Source organism: Solanum stenotomum, chromosome 10 (assembly GCF_019186545.1).
Source record: "Solanum stenotomum isolate F172 chromosome 10, ASM1918654v1, whole genome shotgun sequence".
NCBI lineage: Eukaryota > Viridiplantae > Streptophyta > Magnoliopsida > Solanales > Solanaceae > Solanum > Solanum stenotomum.
Genome location: NC_064291.1, coordinates 6,413,610 through 6,436,388, shown reverse-complemented (window position 1 = coordinate 6,436,388; position 22,779 = coordinate 6,413,610). Strand labels below are relative to the sequence as shown.

The window sequence follows — 22,779 nt, the reverse complement described above, 5'->3', positions numbered from 1 at the left end:
TCGCTCCTCCTCTGGATCCAGATACACAGACCAATCAACTAAATAACCATATGTAAATACACCCTTGTCAAATCCTTCAAAAATGCACTATTTTGGGAGGACCCAACACACACCTTGAAGAGAGTCCGAACAACATAACTTATACGTCAGTGGTCACATGCTCACAACATTATTCTACATCCGCTACCTTAAAATGCAACCCCTCAATGAGATAACCAACTTCCCCATCACCAACAAACAAGATGCAGATACACAGACACATGGATAGAGGTAGCATATATCACGGGTTTGGCAGAACTATCTAGCTTTGATTCAAATCATGTATATGCATTTAAAAAAATCACCACATAAATTCACAATCCAATTACTAACACTTGAGACAGTAAAATCTTAGAATCCAGAACTCATAACTTTCAAATCCTAGCTCCGCCTCTGTACATAATACTTAACCAAAACAAGCATATGCAAATACACTACTATCATCTTTATCAAGGAAATAAAAATAAAAAAGGCAACTTTTTTCATACATAAACAACAAGAAACAGGAGAATCTTAGTAACACAATTGGTTAGCTATCCAAACTTTCACCTTATCCATGAGAGTTCAATTCCCGTCCTCCCATTTCCCCATTTTTATAAAAAATCAAGAACTTGCTGAATCAGCTCAAGAAAACATTTGGGTCCATGAACAAACAAACTCAATTTCAGATAATTTCTACACCTGTTACAGCAAATTAAAAAATATACTACTAAAATCAAGAATCAATATTAACCTTTATGAGTGGCAAGAACTTACAGTCACTAAGCAGAGAGAAATTGAAGTTCACCAAGAGTATAATCAATAGTCACATATGGGGTCGTTTGGTACTCGGAATAAATATAATAATTTCGACATAAAATTTTAGGGGTCGTTTGGTAGGTCGCATTAAAATAAAGAACAATTTTCACATATAGCAAACACAAAATTCATATTTGTATGTTATAGCAAAGTTTGCATAATTGCGCTCCATAGCAAATATAAATATGTATATTTCGCTATACATATACAAAAGAAAGCAGATGTATAATCTGCTTTGGTATACATATAGAAAAAGATCAATTGTATAAAGTGAGAGAAACGAGTGAGCGAGCGAGATCTGGGAGAGGGGAGAGAGGGAAACGAAAACATATGTATATATATACAATTTTCACGCATTTTATACATTTGCGTTTTTGTATAAAGTGAGAGAGGCGAGTGAGAGAGCGAGATCTGGGAGAGGGGAGAGAGGGGAACGAAAATATATGTATATATACAATTTTTTCTCGCTTTATACAAACACAAACGCATTTTATACAATTTGCGTTTTTTGTATAAAGTGAGAGAGGCGAGTGAGATAGCGAGATTTGGGAGAGTGGCGAGCAAGATCTGGGAGAGGGGAGAGAGGGGAACGAAAATATATGTATATATATAATTTTCTCTCGCTTTATACAAACACAAACGCACTTTATACACTTGCATTTGTATAAAAAACGAGAGAGGGGAGAGAGAGAACGAGAGTGGCGAGCGAGATTCAACAGGAGAGAGGTGAAATAGCAACAGTTTGCTATGAGGTACAATTAAATCAAACTATATTTATAGAATTTAATTTAAATTGATAGTTTGCTATTATATACAATTCTCTAAAATAAATAATCCATGTATTATGTATGATATTATTTATTACTATGTTTGGTAGAAATTTGGGCCAATGCATAACTAATCAATGGATTAGTTATACTCCATACATAGTATTATATGATGTATTACTGATACCTTCCATTTGGAGGTATTAGTAATACATGAGATATAATACCATGGAGAAGTCTATGTAAAGACAAAAATATATCTCAAATCATTTTAGTTATTTTCTTGATTTATATGTTTTATATTTGTACTAGTAAATTTATTTAAATAAATTAACTTACAAATTATCTAGAGAGAGTTGTTTGTTACTAAATAAATTCAATACAAATTAATACAATATTTAACATGTGAGTTGTTTAACATTAACCAATTAAAAAGGCAAATATATCACCACATAACGTTTGGATCTTAATTGAATGTATAATTGTTGATATATATATATATATATATATATATATATATATATTTGTGTGATTTTTTAATTATTTGTATTTTGAACAATTTATAAAATTGCATACATATTAAAATTACAATTTGCAATTTTTATGGGTAAATGTAGATGGTTTATTCAATTTTACTATTGTTTACCGTCTTTTTTCAATTTTAAAGTTGATAGTTTATCTTTTTTTAAATTGAAATTGATATTTTGTAAGTGATCAATTTACTAAGATGACAATTATTTATCCTCAAATAATTTAAGTGAATAAAAAGAGGCAAACATGACAACAAAATTGTTCTTCTCATAGCTAGTTAGAAGCAGAGGTGAATCTAGGATTTTTTTAATATGGGTGCACCAAGAAAAATGTATTGAGTGGGAATTGATCCGAACATGGGTGCATCAAGAAAAATGTATTAAGTGGGAATTGATCCTCAGTCCTCAAAGTCAAAAGCTCAACATTTAACCATGTGGACCAATTAGACTTTTTATAGTACGGGTGCAAGAATATAATATTATACAAATGTTAGAAAATATATACATAAAATATCTAATTTTACAAAAAGACCACGGGTTCGGGTGCCCTATTTTTTGCACCTAAATTCGCCACTAGTTAGAAGGCCATAAAAAAATAATATTGTCCAGCAATTATTAACCTTAACCCAATTACATAATAATTCAAGGGTATAATTGGAAAGAAATTTTTTACAAAATTTTAAGGACAAATTACTTAACTACACTCCTTTACTTACCTTAATATCCATTTATCCCTACTTATTTCAAAAAATTTCAAAAATCACTTATTTACCTATGTATCCCGCATGTATCCCGTGCACAATGCTATGTATCCCGCTATGTGGAATGTATCAAACACTATGTATCCCGTGCACAACGTTATGTATCCCGCATGTATTCCGTGCACAACGCTATGTATCCCGCTAAGTGAAATGTATCAAACCTAATGTATCCCGTGCACAACGCTATGTATCCCGCTATGTGGAATGTATCAAATCTAATGTATTCCGTGCACAACACTATGTATCCCGCAAACATCATTTTTAAGGGATTTTTGGTAAATAAAAAACTAGAAGGGATAAAATGTTATTCAGTACTTATAATATGTGGTTCCTATAATTTATACAAATTTTAACCCAAACACAAGATGAAGTGGGAAACAATGAACCAAACACTTGGTAAATATAATTCATGCATTACTAATCCCTGCACTAGTAATGCATGCATTACTAATCTCTGCATTACTAATCTCTGCATTATTAATCTTTGTACCAAACGACCCCTTATAGTACTAAATTTATTTAATATGACATTATCAAGACTTTTGATTAAGAATAAATATGATGGGAAAATTGTATATAATAGCAAATTATTAATTCAAATTAAATGTTATAACCATAGTTTGATTTAATTGTACCCCATAGCAAACTGTTGCTATTTCGCCTCTTTCCCTGGTGAATATCGCTCGCCACTCTCGTTCTCGCTGGGCAGTCTCCCTCACCTCTCTCGTTTTATACAAACACAAATGTATAAAATAGGTATGTGTTTGTATAAAGCCAGAGAAAATTGTATATATACATATATTTTCGTTTCCTCTCCCAGATCTCGCTCGCCACTCTCACTCGCTTCTCTCACTTTATACAAACACAAATGTATACATTGCGTTTGTGTTTGTATAAAGCGAGAGAAAATTGTATATACAAATACAAATGCATATATCTTCGTCTTATACACTTATGATTATACAAATACGATCTTCCCCTACCCAGTTTTCTTTTGTCTTTCTCTCTTTCTCGTTTTATACAAACACAGATTATACAATTGATTCTTTTGTATATGTATACCAAAACAGATTATACAATTGCTTTCTTTTATACATGTATAGCGAAATATACATATTAATAGTCATAGCAAACATAAAATTTGTTATGGAGCGCAATTATGCAAACTATAGCTATAGCATACAAATATGATTTTTATGTTTATTATATGTGAAAGTTGCTCTTTTAAAATTGAGATGATAACCTTTTATTTATTTATAATAAAATTTATATATTTAAAAATTACATAATGTCAAGTAATGAAAAACATGTAAATGTATCGAAAATAATTGTGGTAGAAAATTATTTGGCTACTTAAAGTAGACTAGTATAATTCTTCTTTGATAATGGTCGTGAGACCGATGGATAAAATTCTCCACATTAACATAAATGTGTCATATTCGAGCTCTAATAGAGAAAAGTTTAATTAGGAGCATTTTATCTTTTAATTAGCTTATTAATCGGGGTTCTAATACATAAATACGTATATGTGAAAATTTTCAAAAAAAAAAGACATATGAGGGCATGTGCATTTTTCTAATATAGAATATTTATAGTCTTAGAAATATTTGGTTATTTATTACAGGTACAAACTATTTTTTTCCTATAAACTTGATGCGAGATTGAATATTATTTTATTTATCTTCTAATTCAAGAAGGCGAGCCTTGGAGGAGGTCATCTTGTGGTCGGGCCCTTTCTTAGACATTGCACATAACAAAAACTTTAATGCATCGAACTGTCTTTTTTTTATTTTCTAATTCACATCCTCTTCTTATCAATTTTAGGCAAGTATATAGAAAAACCTATTGAATTGTAATTACGTTTATTAATTTCCTCCTAATAAAGGAGAAAGTATATGAAAATCAAGTAAATCCACTATGCTAATTAGTTATATTGCTTTGACTTTCAAAAAATGTTGTCACAATCATTTCGAATTCTTTAGAAAATTTCTTTTGAAGAATCCGACCCGATTTTTAGAGTTTCTAAAGAGTTTGAGGGACCTAGTTAAAAGGTGTGTTTGATGAAAATAAATCTAGTTAAAGTGCATATTTTTTTGAAAAGTGTGCACCAGCCACCAAGTTCACAAGTCATTTGAAATGACCAACTTTCAAAATTGAAAGTTTTTTATTTTGTGACTCATAGAAGTGACACTAGTCGAGTGAAGCTTAATTTTTGTTTCGTAAGTTTGTGGCCCGAAAATATAAGCGTTAAGTTCACTAACTTATAAGACAAAAGAAAGTTGCAAACCATTATGAATCCATCCTCCTCAATAGGACGTAACTTGGGAAATGAGTCATTTTACTTGATTATGTCTTTTCACCTTGAAAATAATTGAACTTATTATTATTTTTTCTGAGCCATCTTGCGCACACCTTCTAGTATATATTACCACTTTTCTACCAATGTTTGCACACTATGCTTCAATTTCCAATACAAACAAATTATTTTGCATAATGATGGAAAAAGTCACGATGTGAACATAAAGTAACCCTCTATACTAGTATGGATTGTACCTAACTATGTTGAATAACAAAAAATGCACTAGATTTCGTCTTTTATATCAGACATCTTTGAAGACCCAACTTCACACAATTCTGAAATGCACCAGTCGGAACCGAATTCGGTCTGTACTGTGGCAGGGGTACTATTCTACCGCTAGACCACTGGTGCTAGTTGTGTAATGTGGGAGGCATAAAAATTATAATTATAACTGAATTCTTTTTTTCCCCTCTCAACATAGATGATTTACTTGATTAATCATTGAAGTAAATTATAATATTGTTGAACTATATGCTAAAAGTAACGTAAATTATTAAAGTACATCAAATGCAAGCTTTTCATAAAGTTACAAACGCAATATACTAATGCAATTTATAAGTAGAGTCTAACATTGAGAAAGGTAAAGTGTACATAGATTTATCCTTATTTTCGGAGGTAAAAAGATCGTTTCAGAAAGACCGCCGGCTTAAGGAAAAACATTTCAAAGCAATTTTGAAAGATAAATAGAGAATGAAAGAAATTTTGACTTGTGGTGGGATGTATATAATTTTTTTCATCACGGATAAGAAATTTTGATTTCGTGCCTTCAAAATTGATAAAATTTTGATGAGGAACAATTTTCCTTAAATGGATCTTATGCATTGTGATGAGATGTATAAGGTCTTTTCATTCATTATTTGAGATCTTGAATTCAAATCTAGGAATGACTACAACCTTGATAAACAACTGTAACACCTCGGTCTTAGAAAGAGCTACTTTTAGAAAGAACTAAATTGGAAAGAGCCAATTCGAGATTTGTCCAAGTTATGCTTAAGTTGTGAGTTTTGGGTCAACTTCAAACGACCATAACTTTCAATACAAGATGAGTTAGGTGGCCCATAAGGTATCAAATGAAAGGTTTTTGGGTCCTCTTTCCAACGTCACCGAGTTTGAATAAGGGAGATATGCCCGTTTGAATTCAGCCTATCCGATTAAGGAAAGTTCATCTGACTTAAAGAGGGATATTTTGGTCTTTTCCTTACCCCATTAGCTTTAAACATTTTTAGTAATATTTTAGGGGTCTAAACTGACTTAGATCAGTTTTCACAATTCCTAAACGCGTTTAGAGTTTTAGAGAGAAGTTCAAGAGGAGAAAAGGGAGAAGTTCAAGTGTTCGTTCAAGATTTTTGCGATTATTGAAGAGTTTCACTAAGGATCCAATCCTTTCGAGGTATGTAAGTTGTCATAATGTTGGGTTTGTTCACCCACACACCAATCATGTGATTTTCATCCATAATTTCATTCTTGAGGTTGAATGATTTGAGTTCTTGGGGTGGGGATCTTGTTTATGAGCATCGTTCTTAAGGAATTTCGAGTAGATTTTCATGAAATTGTGTTGGGTAAATGAATCTAAGGAAATTTGGTAGAAACCACTCGATTCTAGGTAAATTAGGGCCATAAATCAAATAGGAAAAATCATCGAGTTTTTTAGGCGGAGCCTGGGGTGACGTGCCACCGATGCGCCAGGGGGGCTGGCGTGCAGCTCCAGGGTCTCCTGCCCTCGTCTTTTTCAGTCGTTCGTCTCGTCTGAGTTCTTTTTAAAAGTATCTTCACTCTCTTCCTGATTATAACGATTCTAAACTACATCTAATCATCAAGAGATCCTTTATACCATGAATCATAACTCTTGAATTCACATTTCAAATTCAAGAAAATATTAAGAGTTAAGTTTGCGATAGTCTTTCGAGTCTTTTTGAGAAGTCTACAAACTTGTTTTAAGACTTGAGTACTTGAGTATAAGGATGAGGAAAGTTGAGTTCCATTTTTCAAAATGAATATATGGGAACTAAGTAATCATAAGAGTAACAAATGAGTTCATGAGGAGTTTTTGAGCACTATCTCTTTTAAGAGAATCTTTTGAGTAATAATCTCAAAGTTTGAGGATGAGGAAATGTTTTTAAACATATGAGCATGAAATATATTATTGGGAGTAGTATTGAGCATCGATATGGAGACGAGTTCAGACAACTCAAAGTCCTCATAAATCATGTATGTCAACGTGGGTAGAAAGGGTCATACTTTTTAGATGATTCCTTATTGATTTTTAAGAATATCTTAGTGGATCCACTTAGTTGAGGATGTCTTATACTTCGACAATGTATAAGACAGTTTTGGCAGCATGGGTGAGACATTGTATCATCACCTACCTCATAGTGATGGTTGACAGTTAGAAAATCTCTCAAATAAAAGTAAAAGAGTTATTATTGTATTTTTAAATACATCTGAGTTATTATCTACTATTTTAAAAGTTTTCTTTATAATGCATTTTCATTGTTGCTTTTATATTGAATTGAGTTGAGTTGAGATGAGGTGAGTACGTTCTTCCTTTTTATCAAGTTCAAGTTTATGTCTATGTTTTAGAGTTCCGCTTGCATGCTCGTACATTCCATGTACTGATGTCATTTGGCCTGCATCTTTCATGATGTAGATACATGCAGTGTTATCAACAGGCGTTTCGTTGATACCACTTGCAGTTCGAGTTAGCTTTGGTGAGCCTCCTTGCTTCCGAAGGATTCCATTTATATCTTTCAGTTTTGTTAGGATGTCATGGGTTTTGTTCCGACTTCCATCATAGTTATTAATGGCTTTATAGATAGACAATAGTAGTTGGGTAGTCTTTTCATTTCCAATGTTGATGTTTAAGACTTGAGTTGCCTCTTTTGGCCAGTGAATATTTTATTTAAAATATTCTAAGTTATCAATTTTGAGACTTTTGAGTTCATCTAATGTTGAGTAAGTCTTCCGCTGAGAATTGAGTCATGTCAAGGGTTCGCTTGGGGTCATCCATGATTCTCGAGTGCCAATTACATCCGGGGGATATGCTCGGGGAGTGACAACCTCGGTCTTAGAAAGAGCAAAATTTAGAAAGAACTAATTTGGAAAGAGCTAATTTGAGATTTGCGCAAGTTATTCTTAAAATGTGAGTTTTGGGTCAATTTCAAACAACCATAACTTTTAGCACATGATGATTTAGGTGGCCCATGATATATCAAATGAAATATCTTGAAATCATCTTTCCAATGCTATCGAGTTTGCTAAATTCCAAGTTTGGAGGAGGGAGATATGCATGTTTGAGTTTAGCCTGTCCGATTTAGAAAATTCATTTGAATTAAGGAGGGATATTTTGGTCATTTCCTTACCCCATTAGCTTTAAGCGTTTTTTCACCCAAATAGGGGTCTAAACTGATCGAGATAAGTTTTCACGATCCTAAGAACACTTAAAATTTTAGAGAGAAGTTCAAGAGGAGAAAAAGGAGAAGTTCAAGCGTTCGTTCAAGGTTCTTGCGATCTTCAAAGAATTTCGTCCAGGATTTGATCCTTACGAGGTATGTAAGCTTTCATAGTGATGGGTTCGTTCATCCTCACGCCAATCATGAGTTTATTGAGTTAATTTTGTCCATGACAATCCATGTATTGATGTTCTTGAAGTTTCGTTCTTAAATCTTTAATAATGGGATTTGATGAGTTTTTGAGGTGAATGTTATGAGTTTGAGAGTTGTTTTTGAGTAGATTTTTTTTTACTTATGTTGGGTATACGAATCTAAGAAGTTTGGGATAAATCAATCAATTGTAGGCGAATTAGGGCCAAAATTGAAGAGGAAAAATCGTCAGGTTTTCTGGGCAGGGCCTGGGGTGGCGCGCCAGGGGGGCTAGCACGCCACGCCAGCAGTGCACTAGAAATGGTGCTCTGTAGTTTAAAAGATGGCTCCCCACGCCACTCAGTGCGACAGGGTCAGTTGACCCCATCCGTTTTTCCATCGTATGTTCCCTCTAAGTTCTTTTAAAATGTATTCTTACTCTCTTCTTGATTATAACTATTCAAACTACATCTAATCATTGAGAAATCTGTATATCCAAATCATAAATTCTTGAATTCACATTTCAAATTCAAGAAAAGATTAAGAGTCAAGTTTGAGAGAACCTTGCGAGTCAATTTTGTGAAGTCTTTTACAAACTTTTAAAACTTGTTTTAAGACTTGAGTGCTTGAGTATGAGGATCAGGATAGTTGAGTTTCATTTTTCAAAATGAATATATAGGAACTAAGTATTCCCAAGAGTAAATGTTTTACATTTAAAATGAGAATGAAACCTTGGTTTCCAAATGAGTTCATGAGGAGTTTCTGAGTAATATCTCTTTTAAGAGACCCTTTTGTATAATAAATCTCAAGATAAGGAAATGTTTTTAAGCATATGAGCATGAGTTATATTATTGGGAGTAGTATTGAGCACCGATATGGGGACGAGTTCAGACAACTCAAAGTCCTCATAAATCATGTATGCCAACATGGGTAAAAAGGATCATACTTTTTAGATGATTCCTTATTGATTTTTAAGCATAGCTTAGTGGATCAACTTAGTTGAGGATGTCTTAGACTCCGGCAAGGTAGTTCTGGCAGATTGGGTGAGACGTTGTATTATCACATAGCTCATAGTGATGGTTGTAGGTTAGAGAATCTCCCAAATAAGAGTAAAATAATTATTACTTTATTTTTAAATACATCTTAGTTATTATCTATTATTTTAAAGGCTTTCTTTATAATGCATCTTTATTGTTGCTTTTATATTGAACTGAGTTGAGTATTTCTGAGTTTGGGTATCTTTGAGTATCTTTTAGTTGAGTCGAGATGAGGTGAGTATGTTCTTCCTTTTTATCATTTCAAGCTTATGTTTGTGCTTTAGAGTTCCCCTTACATGTTTGCACATTCCATGTACTGAAGCCATTTAGCCTGCATCTTTCATGATGCAGATACAGGAGTTCAGGGTCATCAACATGTGCACCGTTGATACCACTTGCAGTTTCAAAGTTGCTTTGGTGAGCCTCGTTGCTTCCGGAGGATTCCCATTTACTTTTCAGTTTTGTTAGGATGTCGTGGGTCTTGTCCCGACTTCCATCATTGTCATTAAAGGCTTCATAAATATAGTGTTTTGAGGAGTCTTTTCCATTTCTTTTGTTAAATGTTTTAAGACTTGAGTTGAACAGTTATGCTATTGAACATTTCAGACTATATTGAGCTAAACTAATTTTAGTAATGATGTCTTTATGAGTTGAGTTATATTTGAGGGTCTTTTATTGTTGAGTAAGTTTTCCGCTGAGAGTTGAGTCAGGACAAGGGTTCGCTTGGGGCCAACAATGATTCTCGAGTGCCAGTTACATGCAGGGTGTAGGCTCGAGGCGTGACAACAACGCTTTACCTAGAGGTCGTTTTGTTACTTAGACTAGATTGTCTTATACGTTGTGATGAGATGTATAAGAAATTTTCATCCTTCATTTCAGATATCATGTTCAAATCTAGGAATAAATAAAATCTTGATTTACCTTAGAGTCATCATATAGGTCATTTCATTACTAAGACTAGATCGTCTTATACATTGTAATGAGATGTAAAAGATTCCTTCATCCTTCATTTAAGATCTCATATTCAAATATAAAAATAAATACATACAATCTTGATATGCAACACTTTACTTAAGATTTATCTTGTTACCACAACATGAATTGTAATATACATAAAAAGTTTTACAAAGCCAAGCTAGGATTACGTGAATGTCAATGGAGAAATTAGATAGGATCGAGGGGTTTCAGTTAAGGAAATCAAACTACAAAAACATAGGCACACAAATAAGTTTAAAAAAATATTCAACATATAACTTAGTGAGAAGTATCAAAAACACCCATAAACTTGGCGCAAATTATTAGTTTCATCCCCGAACTATTGACAGCCTTAAAAATACCCCTTTACTTGACTAATTGAAGTTAAATACACCCCCGATCTTGAAAAATTAGCAAAATACACCCCTAAATTCTCGTCAAGTTTTGGGGTGTTTTCAACACTTTTCTTGATTTTTATTAAGAACTCAATGCTCCTACAAGAGTTTGAGACCACTTGCTATGTCATGTTGCATATCGGGAGTGTATCAGGGGTATATCTAAGTTTAGTTAGTCAAGTAGATGAGTGTTTTTAAGGCTGTTAATAGTTCGGGGATGAAACTAATAATTTGCGCTAAGTTTAGGGATGTTTTTAAGGCTATCAATAGTTCGGGAATAAAACTAATAATTTGCGCCAAATTTAGAGGTGTTTCTGATACTTTTTTCTATAAATTATAATGTACATAAAAACTTTTATGAAGCCAAGCTAGAATTTACGTGAATTTCAAGGACGGAATAAGATGGAATCGAGGAAGTTCAATAAAGAAAATCAAACTACAAGAAAGTAGGCACACAAATAAGTTTAAAAGATTCAATATATAAATTATATTATACATAAAAAAAAATTATGATGCCAAGCTAAGATTTATATGAATGCCAAGGGCGTAGCCAAATTAGATCAATGGATGATTTATTTATTATATATAAAAAAAAAAAACAGAGCTCGGATACATAACATTTCATCACTTAAATCAGACATGTATGAAGACCCATCTTCACATTTGTGCATTAGTCATCATGGCTCTGGATGCACCAGCCGGGAATCGAACCCGGGTCTGTACCGTGGCAGGGTACTATTCTACCACTGGTGCTAGTTGATTAATGTAGGAGACATAAAATATATAATTTATCTGAATTCTTTTTTTTCCCTCTCAACATAGATCATTTACTTAATTAATCATTGAAGTAAATTATAATATTGTTGAACTATATGCTAAAAGTAACATAAATTATGAAAGTATATCAAAAGTACATCAAATGCAAGCTTTACATTTCATAATGTTACATACATATATATATATATCAGTGTAATTTCATAAGTGAGGTCTGAAAAAGATAGAATGTGTTTTAACTGCTATCTTGTGAGATAGATATATATATGCTATTTTCAATACATTAAATAAAAATACAACAGTAAAACCACTAAATTAAAATTTATTCTATGGTCAATATATCTATTTTTCAGTTTATTTAAACGCTGATTTGTTTTCATTTTTGAACTAAAATTCACATTTTTAGAGTATACATGAAAATTATTCAATTTATCATGTTTTCAACTGTGAAAAATATATATATAAAAACAACTAGAATAACAATAAAAATCATGAAATCAATATGGTGTCCTTATATATTGGACACAGTATTACTACTCACACATTAATTAATTTTGTATGAATGTATTTGGTAGTTGGATAATTTTAATTTAAATCAATGAGGAGGACTTGAGGAGTCAGTTCTTAGTAATACCGTTAAAGTTTGTGGTGGAATATATATGATTACTTTTGTCCATGATAAGAAATTTTGATTTTGAGCTTTAGAAATTAAAATTTTTTTGGCGAGGAATATTTCTTTAGTATTTCTCCTCTCGTTCGCATCTTTCCTCTCTTGCCCCTTTTCTCTCTCTTTCTCTATACTTCATTACTTCGTCCCCTCTCTCTCTCTCTGCAATTCTGTTGGAATATATGCGTCCACTATCAGTCACCGGACCAGGTCCCTTGACTCAACAAGAATAGTAACTGAAGTAAAAGTGCGGAAAATAAATGGCATAACGTAAATCAGGCACAATGATTTTTACATGAAACCTCATTACTCAAGGAAGTAAAACCACGACCCGTCACACATGATTTTCAATTGTTTTCACTAATCTTCTCAAGCAAAAGTGAAACACAGATTACAACCACCAATGAGATTAAACTCTTAATCTCAACACTAGTAATACGCATATTACTTACTGAGCCTAAGCAATACTCCTATTGCCCACTAAACCAACTAACTTTAGTTGATCTAGACTTAAAGAACCCCACAAGGCTAACTCTAGCCACCAACTCCGATCTCCAAGACAAAAGCATAAACGAGCAGCAACTCTGCTGCACCACACATCAACTAACTCTAGTTGACACTCCTAGGCAACTCTACCCAGGATAACATCAAACAGTGATGTAAAAAGGGTTGACCAAAACTTAGATGATTCGACTAACTAACTCTAGTTAATACGACTCAAACTAAATACTTAGACAAGCAAATGATCTACTATCCTTTATAACTTAGGAGTAGATTTACAATGTAAGCACATAAGACACAAAGCTCAAAATACAACAAAGATTCTTCAGTACTCTATCAGGTCCCTTTGTTGAGTTGAGCGGTGTTCTTCCTTGAAGATGACTTCTTCTTTGTAAGCTTATGAATTTTGAGAAATTCAAACATTTGTTTGTCAAATCTTGAGTTTGTGTTTTGTGAGAAGAGACTATATCAAATGAACACAAACTCCATGAGAGGACCCCATTGGTTGAGAGTCTGCTTCTCTAAAAAAATGTGCACCAACCACATTAGAGGTGGCAGCTTTTCTGACAGCTGTCTTGTCGTCCTTTTCACATACGCTGCCTTGCAGGGACTAGGTCCCTTGCAATGTGTTCTTTGAGAGTTCTTGAGAAGACTAGATAACTCTCTCTCCTTTTTGAATAAATAATTTTGTTTGTTTATTATTGTATATATATCAGTCACCAACAAGAGTTTTGACCACAGAAACAAGCAACCTCGTCCGCGCTTCCTATTGGTGCAGTACACTGTACTTTTCACCCACCACCTGACATGACAGCTTTACAGCTCCATTTTGAATCTGGACGAGAGCACTCTGCCAGGGACCGGGTCCCTTCATTTGTGAGGATCATCAAAACACCTAGAATATAACAAATTCTATATTTTTCTCTCTCATGTTGTTGTATTTTTGTATTAGAACGAATAGATATAATAATAAGTAATATAAGAGTGAATGAATAGTGATACAAAATCAAATGAATATAAATTATACAAGAATGAATAAATAAAGTAGATTTTACACAAATCTCATAGTGTTAAGAGCTAATTACATCATATTTCTACTCTTTTCTAAATTACAAAAATCCCTTAAATTTGGTGGAATCCGGATACATTCCAATACATCCCGATACATCGTGTCCCAGTTTCGAATACATCCCTCAATGTCCTGATATATCGCGTCTCAATTTCAAATACATCACTGAACGTCCCGATACATCGTGTCTCAGTTTTGGATACATCACGCAACGTCCCGATACATCGCATAAAGTGATGTATCCAACTGATACATTGCGTAAAGTGATGTATCAGATCGATATATCGCGTAAAGTGATGTATCTGGTACATCCCATAAAGTAATGTCTTGATACATTGCGTACGTCTTAATACATTGCGTAAAGTGATGTATCCGACTAATACATTGCGTAAAGTAATGTATTTGACTTATACATCACGTAAAGTAGAAATTTTTGTAATTTTTAAACGATAGAAATTTTTAAAGAATATAGTAAAAAAAGTTGTATATTTAGATAAATTTTACATATATTACAAGAGTGAGTGAATCCAACTGAAATTAGAACAAAGAATGTCATCCCTTGTATTTTGTGTGCGTCTTTTGCATATACATTCACACTATATTTGTGGATACATGCAAAGGTATACAACTTTTCCTCCATTTTACTCCTACATCCTTTCCATAACACCAAACATGTGGACGCCACCTCCGTCTCCGGCCAACACTGCCACCTTCGCTCACCAGAGACCAAACCAGGTATAATCCATATTTTCTCTCTGGCGACCCCTTCCTTAATCCCCACCAAGTCCCTTCAAATTGAATGTAAAATGCTTGCGTTAATGGTGAAAACTTGTTCTGAAGTTGGATGAATGCACTATTGATGATACTTTTTTTTTGGTTAGGAACTATGATTCTCATAAGAACTGGGGAGGACTGAAAACTTCACAAAACCGCACTCTAATTAGTAGTGCCCACCACTTATTTGATAATTTGCCACTGTGATATTTAGGCCTACTTGTTGATAGTTTCTTAGGCTTAAGTATATGGTATTAAATACGTTGTAGCCGTACATTGAGCTCGCATTATATAAGGTGTGGTGCAGAAAATCTATACTATTAAGTATGACTTTGTTTCAATAATACACTTGCATTTGTGCGTGAAGTAATGTGCTTCTCATTTGATGCATAATGTAGTCAGACCTAATTGAGTTTAATGTTGAAACTGAGGGAGATATTTGGAGGTCAAGAGGATGTCTTTGCGGGCTAAGGTTACCTCATTTGTGTTAACTCAGAGCCTATGCTCTCTAATAATCTGATAATATGGAAAAGAGTAGTGAATTGCTCAAGGAAACGTTATGCTTGATTATCATTGATCTCTCTGTAGTAGCACTCATAACTTGTGCTTCACCTCACTTGTATTTGTTCTGTGCAATGGGGACAGCCCGGACATGCATAATTCTAAGTGTGCAGTGTTGGAGTTTGATTTTTGTTTTGCGGAGTATTATTTTCTTCATTTTTTTATAGTGCAAATTATTTTATCAATTTTTGTAGGTAATATTATGTAGTACTGATTGGTATTGCTTTGTATTGTGTGATCTTGTCTCAATTGTTCTTGTTGGGAGTTGGAATTGATCCTTCCTGAATAATTCATATGAGGTTTAGTTGAAAGTTCATTTGGACGCATTTGTGGTCTAGAATTTACCTCGATTGTTTCTCAAGGCAAAATCCTAGGTACTGCATAGTTTAGAAGATGAGAATTTCAATTAGAATTGTCAAAATGAGCCCCAAAACAAATGACCCGCCCAACCCACCTAGAATTTTATGGGTTGAGCACAAGATATATAAAATTGAGCTAAGTTTTAACTCATTCAAGTCTGACCCATTTTAAAACGATTGTCAGCTTAGCTCAGCTTAATCGCCAACTTCAACCTGCTTTCTGTTTATCGCTAAATCGCAGCCGCAGGTTTTGGCCAAATGTTTTCAGCATCATTTGCACGTTTCTTCGTTTTTAATTTCTAGTTATCTATTTTATAGATGATAACCAATTTCATGCACCATTCCCATTTCATTTGGTGTGTAATTTTGTTCACTTACGTGCTAAACATATATATGTAGAAAAGTTGAGTCTGACGATGTTATATTTTGATTTTTAGATGAAGGCATGATCAGGATTGGTGTTAAGTTCTGCCGTGAGATTAATCCTGTGTCAGTGCATCATCAAAAGGAGAGCTCTCATTTTGCACTAATGACTTGTGAGAGGTTTTGTTTGTCTTGCAAAGCTTTGAGCACATCACATGAATACATTAAGCCCAAAATCTGCCCACCCAATTTTCAAACTCATAGAACAATGCAAAAACATAGCCACCCTCAAGCAAGTGCATGCTCAAATGATCACAACTGGGCTTATTTTCCACACTTACCCTCTCAGTCGCATTCTCATTTCATCCTCCACCATAGATGCCACCATTTCCTATGCTCTAAGCATCTTCAACCATGTAACCAATCCAACAATCTTCCTTTTCAACACCCTCATCTCATCGTCACTTTCTAGGAAAAAAGATGATCACACTCACTTTGCGTTAGCCCTTTACAATCGTATTCTGATGCAAACCACTCTCATACCCAACAGTTACACCTACCCTTCTCTTTTTAAGGCTTGTAGTTCTCAACCATGGCTTCAACATGGCCGAGCCTTGCACACCCATGTCTTGAAATTCCTCGAACCACCTTATGATCATTTTGTTCAAGCCTCATTGCTTAATTTCTACTCCAAGTGCGGCGAATTGGGTGTTTCAAGATTCCTCTTTGATCAAATTACTGGACCTGATCTAGCTTCGTGGAACTCCATACTCGCAGCTTATGCACATAATTATTTTGTTTATTATGAATCCAATCTTGATAGTGTGTATGATAGTTCTAGTTTATCATTGGAGGTTTTGCTTCTGTTTAGACAAATGCAGAAATCTTTGACTTGTCCGAATGAAGTTAGTTTGGTGGCGTTGATTAGTGCTTGTGCTGATTTAGGTGCACTTAGTCAAGGAATATGGGCTCATTCTTATGTGCTTAGGAATGGTCTCAAGCTCAATAGATATGTTGGCGCAGCATTAATCGCTGTGTATGCAAATTGTGGGCGTCTTGATTTTGCTCGCCAGGTATTCGATCAATTGCTCGAAAGAGACACTTATTGTTATAATGCCATGATTAGAGGACTTGCAGTTCATGGCCTTGGTCTGGAAGCCCTTGAACTTTTCAAGAAAATGGATTTAGAAGGTTTAGTTCCTGATGATGTAACAATGCTAGTTATAATGTGTGCTTGCTCTAATGTGGGGTTGGTTGATCAAGGCTGCAAATTTTTTGAGTCAATGAAGGAGGATTATGGCATTGAGCCTAAGCTTGAGCACTATGGGACCTTAGTAGACCTATTTGGTCGAGCAGGCCGAGTAAAGGAGGCTGAAAAAATAGTTCAGACCATTCCTATGAAGCCAAATGCAGTTATTTGGAGGTCCTTACTTGGAGCTGCTAGAATTCATGGTAACTTAGAGGTAGGCGAATCAGCTTTGAAACAATTGATACAGCTAGAGCCGAAGACCAGCGGGAATTATGTGTTACTGTCAAATATGTACGCTAGCTTGAACAGGTGGGATGATGTGAAGCATTTAAGGAAGTTGATGAAAGATCAGGGGATTGACAAAGCTCCTGGTAGTAGCATTGTCGATATTGATGGTGCTATGCACGAGTTCCTTATTGGCGATAAGACTCATCCAGAAGCCAAATGGATATACGTGAAGCTAGATGAGATGCACAGAAGGCTGCAAGAACATGGTCATAAGTCAGGAACAAGAGAAGTTTTGTTCGACATTGAAGAGGAAGAGAAGGAAAATGCCCTTACCTACCATAGTGAAAGGTTAGCCATTGCTTATGCTCTTATTGCTTCTGATTCTGGTGCCCCTATTAGAATTATAAAGAATTTAAGGGTTTGCAATGATTGTCACACAGCTACTAAGCTTATTTCAATGATTTATGAAAGGGAAATTATAGTAAGAGATAGATCTAGGTTTCATCACTTTAGAAATGGAACTTGTTCTTGTTTGGATTATTGGTAAAACTTGTACACATCAAGCCTCCCTTTTTTTTTATCATATGTTCCATTTCATTGTGATCTTGCTTTTGGTGAAAGATATATCAATATATGTATACTGTGTTAACTTCCTATTATATTCGGGGTCGTTTGGTAGGAGGTATTAGAGAAAATAAAACATGTATTACCTTTGGTATTGGAGAAAATAAAACATGTATTACCTTTGGTATTTTATTTAATATACATACTAATCTTATACATAGTAAACCATGACAATAACAATACGGGGTGCTATTGTTATTCCAACTCAATCTATTCAATACTATTCCTATTCTAGAACACCCTATTTTCTTAATAAAAAAGGGTCAAAAACACCCTCGAACTATTTGAAAAAGCTCATAGTTATCCTTCGTTTGTATTTGGTATCAAAAATACATTTCTCGTCTATTTGTTGGACCACAAATACCCTTACAACGTTAGCCTTACCACATAAGCCATTTAGATGCTGACATGGCAGTCCAACATGGCATAAGAAGTTGTTAATATTGCCCTAGAACTATTAGAAATAATAGCTCAATTTTACCCTTTGTTAGCTTTTGTTGTCAAAAATACCCTTCTAGTTTTTGATGGATATAATGGAATCATTTTCTTTTGTTTGGTTTTTTTTTATGAGTTTAATAGAATTAATTTTTTATGCAAATATTAGAATTTTAAAAAAAAATTATAGATTCAACTAAAAAAATTTTAAGTTCAAATGAATTTAAGTATTAGGAAAATAAAGAATTGTTTAAAATTAAGATATATTTTCAAACTATCACAAATTAAGTTTGAGTTCAAAATTATCCCAAATTTTGTGACACGAACTTTAGCGCAAATAAAGTTAAGATTGTTTGCAAGTTGCTAAATAACGGAACCCTAAGGTAAGTTGCATATAGTAGAAGATGACACTTACTTAAAATAAGATCAGCATTACTAATACACTCTATTCTACACTACTCGTAAATATCCAATCAAAAGACCCCTTATAGACTTATCCTAACTTCATATATAATTCTTGTATTGCTAATTTGAATTGTAGCTAGTTGATTAATCATGGGAAGGGAACGATAGTGTTACAACTTACAAGCATTCCAAAAGATGCTTTTACAAACTTCAACTACACAATTCATTGTGTCTAAAAGTACTTATATTATTAACATGGTTGTGGTCCAACGGTGGAATTGCTCCATCCTCAATTGAAGGTTTTGGGTTCAAATTTTAAATATTAAAAAAATTACGCTAGGAGAAAAACCACCGAATGGACCTTTGCATAAAAAAAAAAACTAATTAAAATTATGTGTTTGCACATATCTTCAATTCATTTATTTGATGCTACTTGTCTCTAAATTATTTTAATCATTCCACCGATCTTTAGAATTACTACAACTGCAACATATTTAATTGTGTTCAAAAAAATAAATCCCTATGCGTAATATTTTTAATACCTCCGGCTTTATTACTTTCTCCGTTTATTTTTACTTATTATTTATGACACTATAAATATATATTTTTCATTTTTACTTGTCACTTGGCATATCAAAAATAAAAGTATTTTTTGTGTACGTGCATTTTATCCTCAACGTTAATTACTTATTCTCCTAATTATTTTTAGAACAATCTAATTATAAAATGAAAAAAAAAAAGTAAAATATCTCATACAACAGTGATGGACAGATTCAATTGATTAAACATGAGACAAGTGTCAAAAACACACCTAAACTATCCCATTTTTTTGAGTTTCATACCTAAACTATTGAGAGTGTGAGTTTCATACATAAACTATCATTTTTTAGTTTGAGAAACACACCTCTGAGGTGTGTGTAATGCACTCTCTCTTTTATTTGAAAAAACCTTGACACATGACATTCCACATAGATAAAATATTTCACCTTGACAAAAATTAAATAATAAATTATTAATATTAATAATTGAAGTATTACCATCCCCCAAAAAATATATATATATTTTAAAATTAAATTATTTGTCTTACCCCATTCCACCACCTCCTCCCCGTACCCCCCCCCCCCACCCACACAATCCCCGTCCTTTTTTTTAGAAAAAAAAACCACTCACTCATTTCCCAAAAAAAATTATATTATTTTATTTTTTTAAAAAAATTCTACCCCATCCTATTTAACCCTCCACTTTTAATTTATTTATTTCTTTTACATTTTTTCGTTTTGTGTTATATATGTACATATATTTCTAGAAAAAAATTTTACTTGTGTACCGTATATAACATAAATAAAAAAATTATTTTAAAAAAGTCTTGTGGCGGCAAGTAACAAATATTTTATATATATGTATGTAACACAAAACGAAAAAAGAAATTGGAAGCGGAGGGTTATGTGACTAGTGGATAGAATTATTTTTTTAAAAATAAAATAATATCTAAATTAGAATTGGAAGGGGGGATGAAGTAAAAAAAAAATATTTATAAAAGAAATTTAAACAAAACAAAAAATGGGTCCGGGTGGGGGGGTGGTTGGGGTGGAGGGAGAGGAAATGATGGCGTGGGGTAAGAAAAATATTTTACTTTTTTATTTTATAAAAAAATATTATTATTTTTGGATAATAATTTTAATCTTTAATTTTAACTAATACTAATAATTTATTTAATTTTTGTCGAAGTGAAATGTTTTGTTCATGTGGAGTGTGATGTGACATTTTTTTAAAATAAAAGAGAGAGTGTATTACACACACCATGGTGAGAGTGGTATAAAAGAGAGAGGTGTGTTTCTCAAACTAATAAGCGATAGTTTAGGTATGAAACTCACACTCTCAATAGTTTAAGTATGAAACTCAAAAAATAAGTATAGTTTAGGTGTATTTTTAACTTATCTCATTAAACATTAAAGATGAAGTGCTTGCTGGATAGATTTGATTTTGATTAAAATATGTCAAGGTTAAGTTAGAAGCTACTCTCTTTGTTTCAGTTTATTTGATTTATTTAAATTTAATATGAAATTTAAGAAAGTTTAAAAGAAAAAAAGTAAATTTTGTTGCCTTAAATTAAAGATATATCAAATGTAATCATATTTTTTAAAAATTTGTGGTTTTAAACATGTTATATGAAAAGTTGAAATTAAAAAGTTGTTAAAGAGCAAAAAAGTCATTTTTTTAAACAGATTAAAAAAGAAACTAGATCAAATAAATTAAAACAGAAAAGGTATTTAATTATTGACAATAAGTTGATCAAAATTGTACACCAAGTTTTTATAAATACTCAGATGGTGAATTCCTTAACACCTTAGCAAGTGATATTTTTCTCTTTAAGACTTCTTTTTATCCTAATTTCATTCTTCAATTTTTTCAAAATACAGCAAAACGAACTTTCTACTCTATCTTGGTTTTTATTAAAATAGGTTTAATACATAATAGATAGTCCTTAAACGTGTCAGTAAATTTTATTTAGACATTCAAACTATAATTTATACTAATTAAACATATGATAAAGTGTTCCTATTAGATACTTTTAGTTCAATTTTTATTTCTATTAAAGTATTCTCAAGTGTATATAGTTAAGTCAACAACATAAATATATATATATATATATATATATCAACTTGAAACAAGCCTAAGATTTACAACTTATTAAGTTAAATACGTATAATTAAAGACATATTTAAATGGTTAACTTAAAGTTTTTTCACTTAGATGTTTCAATGGAATGTGGTTTATCTTTTCTTTAGAGAAATCATAAAATAAAATGATGAAATGTAGTGCCAAAACAAACATAAATTGATTTTTATCTCTCACTATAATAAGCAAAGAAAAGACATAAATTGTCTGGATTTGTTTGAATATCTAAAAAGCGTGATAACGAATCCTAAAAAAGATTCATTGAGACCCTCTTTACGATCTCACAATGATCTCTACGTACTTATTTAAAAAATGGTTTTTTACATAAGTAAGTCCCTAGTGGTAGAAAGATTAATTTGATTTCAATCTTTAATCTAATTTTGAATCATGAACTAGTTAATGATAACATATGTTTTATCTAGTTTAATTTACAAAAAAATAAGGGGTTGTTAATAGCTGATGAGTAGATAAATTATTTGTGTATTAAATCTACATAAATAAAATAAAAAATCTAATTCATATAACATACATATTTTTTTAGTTAGTCACAAAAAAAAAATGAAGTTTATGAAGGTGTATTCTTCTATTTTAAAAAATTATTTATTTTAAGGATACTTTTGGAACAATGTAAAATCTTCTCATATTTCTTAAATATTGTACTCAATTAAATTACATCACATAAATTGGAATAGAAGTTATATATTATTTGTCATCCTTACTAAAAATAGATGATTCAAAATACGATTTCTGTTCACTTTTACTTGTCCCTTATTTCAATAATAGGTTTTTATTTTTACTTGACACTTTAAAAATATCAAGAAAAAACAGTCAAATTTTTTCATGTTTTACCCA

General features: G+C 32.5%; 2 protein-coding genes and 1 non-coding gene across 3 annotated transcripts in view; 2 read left to right on the top strand and 1 right to left on the bottom strand.

Moving 5' to 3' along the window:
- Positions 1–22,779, top strand: part of LOC125842351 (BAG-associated GRAM protein 1-like) — a 274,321-nt gene that overhangs the window by 95,447 nt on the left and 156,095 nt on the right. The window lies entirely within an intron of this gene.
- On the bottom strand, positions 11,841–11,925 carry LOC125843398 (small nucleolar RNA snoR114). Its single transcript, XR_007443996.1, has one exon. It is a non-coding gene; the product is annotated as a small nucleolar RNA snoR114 (small nucleolar RNA).
- Positions 14,834–18,378, top strand: LOC125842349 (pentatricopeptide repeat-containing protein At5g43790). Its single transcript, XM_049521624.1, has 2 exons — positions 14,834–14,985; positions 16,382–18,378. The coding sequence occupies exon 2, from the start codon at positions 16,523–16,525 to the stop codon at positions 18,329–18,331; it is 1,809 nt and encodes a 602-aa protein (XP_049377581.1). The 5' UTR covers positions 14,834–14,985; positions 16,382–16,522; the 3' UTR covers positions 18,332–18,378.

What these genes read in the sequence shown, in the direction of transcription:
- LOC125842349 (XM_049521624.1), top strand. Translation starts at nt 16,523, where the DNA reads ATGAATACATTAAGCCCAAAATCTGCCCACCCAATTTTCAAACTCATA.